General features: G+C 47.7%; 1 protein-coding gene across 3 annotated transcripts in view; it reads left to right on the top strand.

The window, feature by feature from the left end:
* Window positions 1–13308, top strand: part of DGLUCY (D-glutamate cyclase) — a 107306-nt gene that overhangs the window by 37860 nt on the left and 56138 nt on the right. For 2 of the 3 annotated variants that reach the window (XM_064375151.1, XM_064375153.1), the window contains exon 2: window positions 7325–7435. In XM_064375151.1, the coding sequence (XP_064231221.1) occupies window positions 7333–7435 (103 nt within the window). In that variant the 5' untranslated portion in view covers window positions 7325–7332. Of the gene's footprint in view, window positions 1–7304; window positions 7436–13308 lie in introns of all 3 variants that reach the window. The other variant, XM_064375152.1, reaches the window with a different exon arrangement.

Below are 13308 nucleotides of genomic sequence, written 5' to 3' on the forward strand. Positions count from 1 at the left end.
GAATTCATCTTGTAGCTATCTTATTTAGGAATAAAATGGGAGGCAGGCTTATATAGTTCCCAGCTTGACTTTTCCCTTTCGCTTAGTGATTTTGGGGTCTCGAGATTTATTTTCCTTTCACACCTGCAAGGGAGACTTTCTGATGCTCCTGTCTCTGCCCTGTGCTCCCCTCTCATCTGTCAACCTCCCACTTTGGCTGCCCTGCCGTCCCTGACCTGCAGCCCAAGTGATCATCCTAAAAGTCAAATTTCACAAATCACTCACTGCTCAGAACCTTCAGCGATTTCCTGAGGCTCCGAGATAAATCCAAATTCCTTGACATGACAGGAGGCTCTCCACAAGCCGGCTTCTGCTTTCCTGCCCAGCCCCTGCCCCTGTCCCCTCCCACCTTATGTCAGGCTCCGAAGCACGGACAGCTGCTCCCCCTACATACCTCCTTGCCTCGCTCCTGCAGACCCCTGAGCCTAGAGGGCTTCTCCCTCCCCAGCCTGCTGCTAGTCTGACCCCTATTCTCCTTTTAGACTCAGCCCCTTCTCCTCCTCCACCCCCAGTCCACAGCCCGGGAGCACTAGGCACATGGTGTTATAGTTAACTGTTTACTTTTCTATCTTTTCCTGGGAGACAGACACAATGGTAATTATGTGTTTAATGTCTGTCTCCTGGGATGGTAAACCCTGCGAGTGTGGACTATGACTGTCTTATTCACCATTGTGTCTCCAGCACAGGGCACAGAGTAATAAACACAGGTAACACTTCTGCAGCGCTGTGAACTGGCCAGAAGTGTCCTGATAGCCTTTCATGTATTTACACCTTTAAGTGTTACCACCACTCAGTAAGGTACTGTGATATGATGAGATCTGTATTTAGGCTGGTCACGGTGGCTCATGCCTGTAATCCCAGCACTTTGGGAGGCTGAGGTGGGAGGATTGCGAGTCAGGAATTCGAGACCAGCCTGGCCAATATGGTGAAACCCCATCTCTACTAAAAATACGAAAGTTAGCTGGCCGTGGTGGCAGGCACCTGTTATCCCAGCTACTCCAGAGGCTAAGGCAGAAGAATTGCTTGAACCCAAGAGGCAGAGGTTGCTGTGAGCTGAGATCTCGCCACTGCACTTCAGCCTGGGCAACAAAGCGAGACACTGTCTCAAAAAAAAAAAAAAAATGCACTGTGAGCCGAGATATATATTTGGTCTTCCTCTGGTTTCCTGGCATAAAACTTCTAAAATCCTTGAAATCTGCAAAGAGATAAACGTGTTTTTATAGGCTAAATAGTTGACTGATGGCCAGGGACGGTGACTTTGGCCTTGCATGGCTGGCTCACTCCTGTAATCTTGGCACTTTGAGAGTCCAAGGCTGACAGATCGTTTGAGCCCTGGAGTTTAAGACCAGCCCCATCTCTACAAAAAAATTAAAACATTAGATGGGTGTGGTGGTGCTCACCTGTCGTCCCAGCTCCTCGGGGGGCGGAGGTGGGAGGATTGCTTGAACCCGCGAAGTTGAGGCTGCAGTGAATTGTGATTGCAGCACTGCACTCTAGCCTAGGCAACAGAGCAGGACCCTGCTTCTAAAACCCAAGTGCAGAAATGATAAAGAGTAGAAAGCCCCTTTTCTATCAAGGCTACCCCAAAGCACAACTCCAGAGGGTGCCATTAATATAAAACATAGTGCCACAGCCAGCCCTGCTCAGGCCCCAGCCTCCCAGTTTCCCCTCTGAGGGCACCATTACTACCAAGCTCTTCTCCCTCCTTCCACAGCTGTCTATGTGGATGTGAACAGAACATGGGCATGTCGGCTGGTAGAGAATTCTCCACCTTGCCTTGTTCATTTTGCATCATTGGGAGATTGATTCAGATAAGGTGTGTACAGTAGCCTCACTCTTTTTAACAGTCCCTAGTATTCCACTGTATGGCATAGATGTGCCGTAGTTTATTCAGCTACTCTTCTATTTAACCAGTCCTTAATGTATTTCATCAACTCCTGTTACTCTGTTTCCAAATCATTCCCTCCTTCCCTCCTTCCCTCCCTTCCTTCCTTCCTTCCTTTTTTTAGACAGTCTTGCTGTGTCGCCAGGCGCCAGGCTGGAGTGCAGTGGCGCAATCTCGGCTCACTGCAACCTCCGTCTCCCGGGTTCAAGCAGTTCTCCCGCCTCAGCCTCCCGAGTAGCTGGGACTACAGGCGTGCACCACCACGCCCAGCTAACTTTTTGCATTTTTAGTAGAGACGGGGTTTCACTATGTTGGCCAGACTGGTCTTGAACTCCCAGCCTTGTGATCCACCCGCCTCGGCCTCCGAAAGTGCTGGGATTACAGGCATGAGCCACCGTGCCTGGTCCCTCCCTTCCTTTCTTCCTTTCTTTCTCTCTCTTTCCTACTTTCTTTCCTTCTTTCTCCCTCTTTCTTTCCTTTTTTTCTCTGTTGTTTCCTAGGCTGAAGTGCAGTGGCGCGATCTTGGCTCACTGCAACCTCCACCCCCCAGGTTCAAGTGATTCTCCTGCCTCAGTCTCCTGAGCAGCTGGGATTACAGGCATGTGCGAGCACACCCGGCTAATTTTGTATTTTTAGTAGAGACAGTGCGGGGTGGGGGGAGGGGGCGGGGTTCACCATGTTGGCCAGGCTGGTCTTTAACTCCTGACCTCAGGTGATTCACCTGCCTTTCTTGCTGACTAGCTGCAAGGTCACAGGGCAAGATAACACCCAAAGAATGTACAATGCATTTCTCAAAATGCTATTTTTCAAATATAATGTACCAGGTAGCAGCTACCAGATTTACAGAAGCCAGAATAAAGAACAGTTAATTAGTTTGTAACACCTCGGCCTCCCAAAGTGCTGGGATTACAAGCGTAAGCCACTGTGCCTGGCCCTCCATCCTTTCCTCCCTCCCTCCCTTCCTTCCTTCCTTTTTTTTTTATACAGGCTCTTGCTCTGTCACCCAGGCTGGAGTGCAGTGGTGTGATCACAGCTCACTGTAGCCTTGACCTCTGGGCTTAGGGATCCTCTCCTCAGCCCCCCAAGTAGCTGGGGCTACAGGCATGCACCACCACGCCTGGCTAATTTTTGTATTTTTTGTGGAGACAGGGTTTCCCTGTGTTGTCCAGGCTGGTCTTGAACTGCTGGGCTCCAGTGATCCCCCCACCTCGGCCTCCCAGAGTGTTGGGATTACAGCCGTGAGCCACTGTGCCTGGCCTGTCTCTAAATCATTTCTGTTACAAACAGTGCTGCCATGTACTGAGTCATTTCATCACTGTTGAGCACATCTGTAGGATACAGTCCTAGGATTGGATTGCTTGGATAAAGCAGAGAAATTACTTTCTAAGGGTGGAATTTCAGACATCTGTGACAAGCATGCATGAGATATTTTTACACTGAAGTTTGGGGCATGTCAGATCCTGCTAAGAACTTTACTGTCTGTGGGGCCCTTCTCTGATATATTTGATGTTAGGGAATGATGTTTCTGGGTTTGATAGTTTTGTTCTCTGAAGAGAAAAGAGAGAGCTCACAGTGGAAAGGGAGCTTTGTGGAATCTAGCCAGGGCTCACTGATTGGATCCATTTTACCTCACTTCTAGAGGAAGACACTCAGGGGAACAAGATACCTGGGCCATGCAGCAGTGGGTTCCCCAGTGCCCTGATAGAAAGTCTGAGAAGCTCAGAATTCAGTCCCTAAAAACACATGGACTGAAGAGGCTCTGGCCCTAGAATCACCAATCACCTTGTAGCGGGTACTGGGAAGGTCCCTGTTATTCTTTTATTTTTTTCTTGAGATGGAGTCTCACTCTGTCACCCAGGCTGGAGTGCACTGGCGAGATCTCAGCTCACTGCAACCTCTGCCTCCCGGGTTCAAGCGATTCTCCTGCCAGAGCCTCCCAAGTAGCTAGGACTACAGGCACCTGCCATCACATCCTGATAATTTTTGTATTTTTACTCAAGATGGGGTTTCACTATATTGGCCATGCTGGTCTCGAACGTCTGACCTTGTGATTTGCCCTCCTCAGCCTCCCAAAGTGCTGGGATTATAGGTGTGAGCCACTGCTCCCAGCTTAGGTCCCTGCTATTCTAAAATATACTGAAGATGTGATTGCTAACACCACAAGATGGCTGGGTGGGTGGGTGGGTGGGTGAATGGATGAATGGCTGGGTGAATGGATGGATAGCTGGGTGAATGGATGGATGGATGGATGGATGAATGGATGGATGGATGGATGGATGGATGGGTGGGTGGATGGATGGATGGATGGATGAATGGATGGATAGATGGATGGATGGATGGGTGGGTGGATGGATGGATGGATGGATTGATGGGTGAATGGATGGATTGATGGGTGAATGGATAATGAATGAATGAATGGGTGGGTGGATGGATGGATGGATTGATGAATACATACATAGATTCACACATATAAATAGGTAGACAGTGATCAAACAAACATGGACTTAGGCTTGCTTTATTATTAGGTAACTTCTTTGACCTCCTTGAACTCAGTCTCTGTCTTAATAGGATTAACAATGCCTTTTTTTGGTGGAACTATAGTGACAATCAAACAGATGATGTACGTAAAGGCCCTAGTGTGAGCCTGGCACACCGTTAGTACCCATACATGGTGGTAGTTGCTATCATTTACTGTGAGTGGGCATTCTCTGGTTGGTATATATTGAAGCCTTTTTTTTTTTTAACTTTGCAAAAGCTGAGTTACACCCTGTTTGACCCTGCCTTCAAAAGGAGGACTCTGTAAGGTTGGGGCTCTTCAGCCTTCTTTCCCTCCCAGCATGCACGGTGGGTGACACTGGGGTGCCTAGCACACTCCCAGCATGCATTTCACAGGGCAGGATGTCTGGCAACACATATTTCTCTCAGGTCAGGAAAGCAACCTAGAATCCACTTACATTATATTAAAATAATACATAAATAAAGGAAAGAGAAGGCCATAACCCTCAGACTTTGGTCTTCTGGCTAAAATGTATTTGCAAAACAGCACACAGGTTGCACCTGCTGCCCTCTAGAGTAATAATGAGGGTGGGTGGAGATGCCTGTGGGGTGACCCATTCCGGTGGGTTTGGGTAAATGAGGACACTTATCAGAGGGGTGGCTGCTACTCCCCACGTGGTTATGGAATGCTTCTCTCTTTAGCCTTTGCTGAGTGCCAGGCAGAGGTGCTAGGTCCTCTGCAGTGTGCAGTGACCCCTGGGAAACCACAGACATTCAGGACCCTGGCCGGTAGCTCAGTGCTTGGCTAAGGGGGTCAGGCTTGCCAGGGCCAGGCATTAGCAAGCCCAGGCCTGACCTGCCAAAGCAGCTGCGTTAAGCCTCAGAATCTTCCACTGGGCAATGGAATCCTACGTCACCTGACTCCTCCCAGCACCCCTCCCCCCAGCCCGAGGGAACTAAGTGTTCTCTCCCCTGTGTCCCCTTTAATAGGCACTTTGTTCCTGAAGCTATTAAAGTACTCACTGTTGGCTCTAAATACATCTCTCCTCCTTCCAAAGCATATTCTTTTTGTTTTGTTTGCTAGAGATTTTATGCAATCTCAAATTCTTTGTTAAAATGGCCCTGGCGTTTACATGATTTTCTGTCTATGAGATTAGAGTTGAAAACATAAACTGGTGGTTTGGAATCCCAATGAGTTCTTCTCTTTAGATAGAAAGAGTTGTGGAAAGTCAGGCTTGTCCAGAACCCTCACTATGGGCACTGCTCTTGAATCATGCTCTCATTCGTTCTGCAGTCAGCCAGTCACTCAACAAACACTTACTGAACTGCCACTTTTGTACCACTGTGCTAGGCACTGGGTCTATCTGGATGAAAAGGACCTTGGCTATGCTTTAGAGACCAACACGATTGGTTATCTAGCTCTAGATTTTGCGGACACACTAAAACCTATTGTTTTGTTTTGTTTTCTTGAGACAAGTCTCACTCTGTCTCCCAGGTTGGAGTATAGTGGTGTGATCTCGGCTCACTGCAGCCTTGACCTCCTGGGATCAAGCGATCCTTCCGCCTCAACCTCCCAAGTAGCTGGGACTACAGGCACGTACTACCACGCCTGGCTATGGTTTTGGTTTGTTTGTTTGTTTTTGGTAGAGATAGGTTTTTTGCCATGTTGCCCAGGCTTGTCTTGAACTCCTGGCCTCAACCAGTCCTCCTGCCTCAGCCTCAAAGTGCTGGAACTACAGGCGTGAGCCGCCACACCTGGCCAAAACCTCTCTTTTTATGGCATAAGAAGTCAATTTAGGCCAGGCATGGTGGCTTACATCTGTAACCCCAGCACTTTGGGTGGCCGAGGTGGGCTGATCACTTGAGGCCAGAAATTTGAGACCAGCCTGGTCAACATGATGAAACCTCATCGCTACTAAAAATACAAAAAAATTAGCCAGGTGTGGTGGCACATACCTGTAATCCCAGCTATTCAGGTGGCTGAGGCAAGAGAATTGCCTGAAGCTGGGAGGTGGAGGTTGTAGTGAAATGAGATCGCGCCACCGCACTCCAGCCTGGAAGACAGAGCGGTGAGACCCTATCTCAAGGGGAAAAAAAAAAAAAAAGAAATCAACTTACAGGATTCCTTTCTGAACACAATTACCTAGAGGTTTGAGACCATCTCTATTTTTAAAAAATAATATTTTTAACTTTTAATTGAGATTTTTAAAACACATTCTACTTTTAAAAATCTACAATACCTATTTACTCACCAAAAAATCTGTATAAGGCACTGTGCCTAGAGTGGGGTTGAGGGAGCATCCCTCCCTTCTAGAAACCTAAGTCTAAATAACAGAAGTCACATGTAGACAGAAACTCGGCCTCTTATTTCACTTGTGATTGCAAGTGGTATTCGTTTGTCTGTTCATTCAATCGTGTGTATTTTGGACACGTGCTATGTGCATAGGCTCTGATAGGTGCTCCGGAGCCTGTGGAAGAAGTCTCACATGTGCCCCTGCCTTCCAGGCCCTAGTGAGATAAGGAAGCTCAGAGTCAAGCAGAATAAGAGGCCACGGTGACTCCTAGCCAAGGAGCCCAGCACCAACCAGCCTGCTAGCGAAGACTCTGCAGCTTCCGAGGAATGGGAAGGCCTTAGGGAAGGGAATGGGGATGTTCCAGGCCAGGAGAAGGGCACAAGGAAGTTTGCGTTAGGAATTTCTCATCAGAAACTGAGATGTGACAAGGGGGAGAACTGGTTCCAAACCATGCCCACCGCAAGGCAGGCCCGGGAACAGGACCAGGAAAGGGTGGGATGTGATGTGGTATGTGATGGCCTGTGAGGCTGAATCTGCTGCCTTCAGGAGGCCACGCTTTCTAGCTTGTTTCCCTTCCTCCCCTCACTCAGATTGTCTGCTACTCTTCAAGGTGGCACGATGGCCTTCACACTCCACCTGAGGTCCCGCCTTCCCTCTGCCTTAAGGATTTTGATTCTACAAAAGAAACCAAACATCAGAAATATATCCAGCATGACTGGGGGTAAGTGGTGCCAGATATTTTATAAAAAAAGGAAAAAAAAGAAAGTTCCTGGAAATACCAGCTGTGTAGGGTCCACAAACTCCTGAGACTTCTAGATTCTGCATAGGAAACAGAAAGTAAGGGCAGAATGATATTAGCTCTGCTCACTACTTAACTTGCTAGAAGAAACTGGAACCTTGGACCAGACTCAAGGTGTGGAAACTCATCAGATGGGTCTGAAGACACCCAGTTCTGATTGGTCACTCAACCCCATCCAGAGAACCACCAGTGGGCTCAGATGATGAAACATGTTGTCCCTCCTGGGAAAAGTCCCCAGGTTGCACTGCAGTTTAGTCAGATTTTGATTCAGACCAATTCTCCCTACCCTTAACTGACTGGTCTTATTTTCTGGGTGGCACCCAGCTCCCCACTGTTTCCCGGGAATGACACCAAAGGCTCTAAAATGTCCTGCAAGAGAAAACAGATACCAAATTTGTTATTGACCTAAGTCCAAGAAAAATTTCACTTTAAAAAAGACTCTTCTGGTTATAGTATAAGTGCCTGAGGGAAAACTATCAGCACTGTCTAAAGCACTAGTGTGAGACCATTTTCCTTTAGTTTATTAATGTGTCTGGCCTCTGTTGCTCTATATGGGCTAACAGAGTTAACTGTTATATGACAAAGCACTCTTAAACATAGTGGCTTAAAACCATAATTCTCACAATTCTGCAACCAAGGCTGGTCTTAGCAGGGCGGTTCTTCTGCTCCATGTGGTGTCTTGGGGCTAGACCATCCAAGATGGCTTCTTCCTCACATGCCTGGTGTCCAGTGGGATGGCTGGAACATCGGAGACTGGCTGAAAGTTTCTTCTCCATGAAGCCTCTTCAATAGTGGTAGCCAAACTTCTCTACATAAGAGCTCAGGACACCATGAGACAGATTCCAAAAGAATAAGTCTGAATGCCCAAACTCATATCAAGCCTCTGCTGGTGCCACACTTATGTCCCATCTGCCAAAGCAAATCACACAGCCAAGGCCAAAGTCAATGGGGAAGGGGCTACAATGGGTGTGAATACCAAGGAGCATAGTTTATGTAAATTGATGAAAAGTAATTGTGGTTTTTGCCTTTTTTTTTTTTTTTTTGAGATGTAGTTTCGCTCTTGTTGCCCAAGCTGGAGTGCGATGGCGTGATCTCAGCTCACTGCAACCTCTACCTCCCAGGTTCAAGTGATTCTCCTGCCTCAGCCTTCTGAGTAGCTGGAACTACAGGTGCCCATCACCACGCCCAGCTGATTTTTGTATTTTTAGTAGAGATGGGGTTTCACCATGTTGGCCAGGCTGGTCTTTAACTCCTGACCTCAAGTGATCCACCCACCTTAGCCCCACAAAGTGCTGGGATTACAGGCATGAGCCACCACGCCTGGCCCAGTTTTTTGCTATTAAAAAAAAAGTAATGGCAAAAACTGCAATTACTTTTGCATCACCTAATATATACATAGAGAGCCACCAACGTTGTAGTCTACAACAACCTCTTATATAAGAGCAGCGAACACCAGCTTAACTCCAGGTTGACGACTGCTTGCTAGGATCCTGGAGAGGCAGCAGAGCAGATCAGCCAGGGCCTTGGAGCCTGGAGAGAGACAGCCTGGGTGCGAGTCCCAGCTTTGCTCCTTACTAGTGGCAGAGCTGCGGACAAACCGTGACCTTTCTAAGCCTCACCTACACAATCAAAATCGCCTGCCCGATGGGACTGTCGGGAGGGGCACCTGAGCGATTCCTGCTGCGGTGAAATGCTCCTCAAGGAGAGAAGCTCATTTTACCAAACAGCTGGAAAACTCCAGCTTGGAGCTGTTTTCTGGGGGCTTTCAATCAGATTAGGAATGTTAAAGGGTGTTTTTTCCTCTCTCTTGTCATTCAATTAAAAAAAATGATTTGGGGGTAAAAGGACACAGAGAAATTACCAATTTCTCTCTACAAAGAAAAGTGTCATTGCCTTCCATGGAGCCCAAGGGACTGGGGGAGGCATGAATCATGACAGACCATAAGGAATCCTCCAAAAAGGTGAGGCCCCCAGAGTCCACCATCCTCTTCAAAAAGAGGCCATGAGGGCCTCCATTCTGTGTCCTGTTACTAATGGGGACAACTTGGGGACTTTTCTATTCATCTCTAGCCATGGAGATGAACAAAACCAAAACATAGTGCCCTGAAGAGTTCATTTAATTAAAAAGGAAACAAGCTTTGTGGGCATTAATACCATCCTAATTTATTGTATTACAAATCCAATTTGGGCCGGCCGCGGTGGCTCATGCCTGTAATCTCAGCACTTTGGGAGGCCGAGGCGGGCAGATTGCCTGAGGTCAGGAGTTCGAGACCAGTCTGCCCAACATGGTGAAACCCCATCTCTACTAAAAATACAAAAAAATTAACCGGGCATGGTAACATGTGCCTCTAATTCCAGCTACTCTGGAGGCTGAGGTAGGGGAATTGCTTGTGAGCCAAGCAATTGGAGGTTGCAGTGAGCCAAGATCACACCACTACACTCCAGCCTGGGCAACAGAGCAAGACTTTGTCTAAAAAAAAAAAAAAAATTCCTATTTGTTCTCACAAGGGGCTTTGGCGGTAAGAAGCAGCAAGTGGGTAGGGATGGGGAGGCCTCTAAGCCAGCTGAATCCTCTCCCACCTCGCTCCAGATAACCTTTAGAGGCATGCTGGGCTTGCTCAAGAAGGGTATCAGGTTCCTTGGGCTTTCGGCAGCTGGGGGTGTCTCAGGTGTCCTCATTTGGAAAGTCTGCTTGTAGCATTGGCAGGCACTGTAGCATCTGCGATAATGAGCTCTGGGTACCACGATTCAAGGGAGCCTGTCCTGGACATTCCCAGCAGATGGTTACATCTGTTTCACTCCACAGTCCCCATGGAGGACGGTGCTGCCCTCCTAGGGAAACCCAGTGCCCTCAGCCTGACGGAGGCCACTCCCTGATGATGAAGTGAGACGAGCTCGGCAGGCACCCGTCCCAGGTTTAAATGCTGGCTATGCTGTGCAGCAGCTGTGTGACCCTGGGAAAGTCACTTCATCTCTGTGAGACTTGTTCTCCTCATCTATAAAATATAGATAATTACATGTGCAAATGACTTGGCACTGGGAGCCCGGCACATAAAAAGCACTCAATAAATACTAGCCAACCAGATTATTGCAGGAGAGAAAGGGACACAGGTTGATAGAGCAAATCTGACAGGGTAATTGTCCCCAAGGGTATGTCTACAATAGAGCATAATTAATTATTATTATTTTTTGAGACGGAGTCTCACTTTGTCACCCAGGCTGGAATGCAGTGGCGTGATCTCAGCTTCACTGCAGCCTCCGTCTCCCGGGTTCAAGCGATTCTCCTGCTTCAGCCTCCCTAGTAGTTGGGATCAAAGGCATGTGCCACCACACCTGGCTAATTTTTGTATTTTTAGTAGAGACGGATTTTGCCATGTTGGCCAGGCTGGTCTTGAACTTCTGACCTCAAGTGATCCACCCATCTTGGCCTCCCAAAGTGGTGGGATTACAGGCGTGAACCACCATGCCCAGCCCAATAGAGCATAATTGTGTTTTTCTTTGGGATGGTCTTAATTTTCGAATATTGAGAAAAGCGCAGAGAAGCAAATGACAAGCACACACAGCTCTGTCACCTGGAGACAACCGTGATTAACTTGTCATGTCCTTCCTTCTAGTTCTCGTAGATGTTCTTTGGTATCTGGGCATTCATGGGTTAGGTATTCGTTGTAGTCTTCACTGTCTTATTTGTAGCCCTCTGTTTGGAGAAGGCTTTCCAGTTATTTGAAAGGACTTGGGTGTTGTGATCTAAGCTGTTTCTGCTTTAAGGGGCACTCCACACCCAGTAACGCTGTCATTCTTGCAGACTCGTTAGAGGTACCTCTCTGATGGTCTTGGACAAGATCTAGGAGAATTCTCTGGCTTACCAGGCAGAGATGCTTGTTCTCTTCCCTTACTTTCTCCCAAAGAATCTCTTTCTCTCTCTCTGTTTTGAGCCACCTAAAGCTGGGGGTGGAGTGACACAGGCACCCCTGTAGCCACCACCACTGTGACTGTGCTGGGCCAGACCTGAAGCCAGCACAGCACTGGGTCTTACCCAAGCCCTGCTGTAACCACTCCCTGGCAACTGCCTATGTTCACTCAAGGCCTTGGGGTTCCTCAATTAGCAGGAACCAAAACCAGCCAGGCCTGGTTTTGTCCTTCCCTGCAGGGCGGTGAGTTCCCCCAGGCCCTGGGTGAATCCAGGAGAGCCATCTGGGAGTCAGCGACTACAGCTGAAAACCTCAGATGTCTACCTGGTGTTCTATTGTATTGCAGCTGAGCAGGCATAAAAATTATAAGACAGAGTCCTTTCCACTCTTCCGTCCCCTTTCCTTCTGGTTCTTTCACTCATTGATTTTACAAGAAGGAGAATATGTCCAACACATTGTTTCATTACCTAGTATAGTTCCTTTAATGACACGTCACAAACATCTTTCAACGTCGTCATTACATACTTCTGTAACCATAATTTTAAACATCTATACAGGATTTCATTGAACAGTAACCTCAGTCCCTGCTTCCTGAACACTGAGGTGCTCAATCACTTACATACATTACCCCTCTGAGGTCTCTTGGAGGTAGGTATGCCATTTTATAGATGGGGAAACTGAGGCTGAGACATGCAAAGCCATGGCCCAAGGTCATACAGCTGGTCAGAGGCAGGATCAGGATTCAAGCCCAGGTGTGTTTACCTCCAAAGCCAAAGGACTTCCATTGCGGAGGAAGGCTGGCTGCCCCCAGAGGAGGTCACAGGGTGCAGGGGGAGGCCTTCTCCTATAGCTCTGTGAACACTGTGAGCCTGCTCAGGTGAGAATCTGCCCCGAAAAAAGATACCCAAATGGCCAGTAAGACATGAAAAGGCAGTCAACCACACTAGTGGTCAAGACGATGTAAATTAAAACCACAGGGGATAGCACTACATCCCCACAAGAATGGCTAAAAGGAAAAAGGCAATACAAAGTATTAGAGATGCTCACATACCACCAGCACGAGTGTCACTTGGTAGAACCACTTTGGAAAACTGCTTGGTAGTATCTATTCAAGTTGAACATGTGTATATTTTACCGCCCCAGAAATGCACATTGATGTACCCCAAAGTGCATGTTTGTGGCATTACAATGTTCATGGCAGCACCATTTATAATCCCAAATTGGAAACTGCTCAGATGTCCATTAGCAATAGGGTTGGGTAAATACTCATTGCGTGAATATACTAGACAGCAGAGAGAATGAACTCTTGTTAAATGCAACAATATGAATGAATCTCACAATATGTTGTTGAGTGAAAAAAGGTCGGCTTAAAAGACACATGGTGTATGATTCTATTATATGAAGTCCAAGAACAGGCAATAGTAAGATGTGGTGCTAGAAGTCAGGGCAGTTGGCTGTTGTTCCTTGATCTGGATGCTGCTTACATGGGTGCATTCATTTCCTGGAAGTTCATCAAGCTGTAGGTTTGTGTGTGTTTGTTTGAAGCCTACACTTTTTTTTTTTTTAGACGGAGTTTCGCTCTTGTTACCCAGGCTGGAGTGCAATGGCACGATCTCGGCTCACCGCAACCTCCGCCTCCTGGGTTCAGGCAATTCTCCTGCCTCAGCCTCCTGAGTAGCTGGGATTACAGGCACGCACCACCATGCCCAGCTAATTTTTTGTATTTTTTTTAGTAGAGACGGGGTTTCACCATGTTGACCAGGATGGTCTCAATCTCTTGACCTCGTGATCCACCCACCTCAGCCTCCCAAAGTGCTGGGATTACAGGCGTGAGCCACCACACCAGGCTGAAGCCTACACTTTTTTGAGTGTAGGTAATGCTTCAAT

Source organism: Aotus nancymaae, unplaced genomic scaffold (assembly GCF_030222135.1).
Source record: "Aotus nancymaae isolate 86718 unplaced genomic scaffold, 86718_ANA_hifiasm-v0.15.2.pri h1tg000011l, whole genome shotgun sequence".
NCBI lineage: Eukaryota > Metazoa > Chordata > Mammalia > Primates > Aotidae > Aotus > Aotus nancymaae.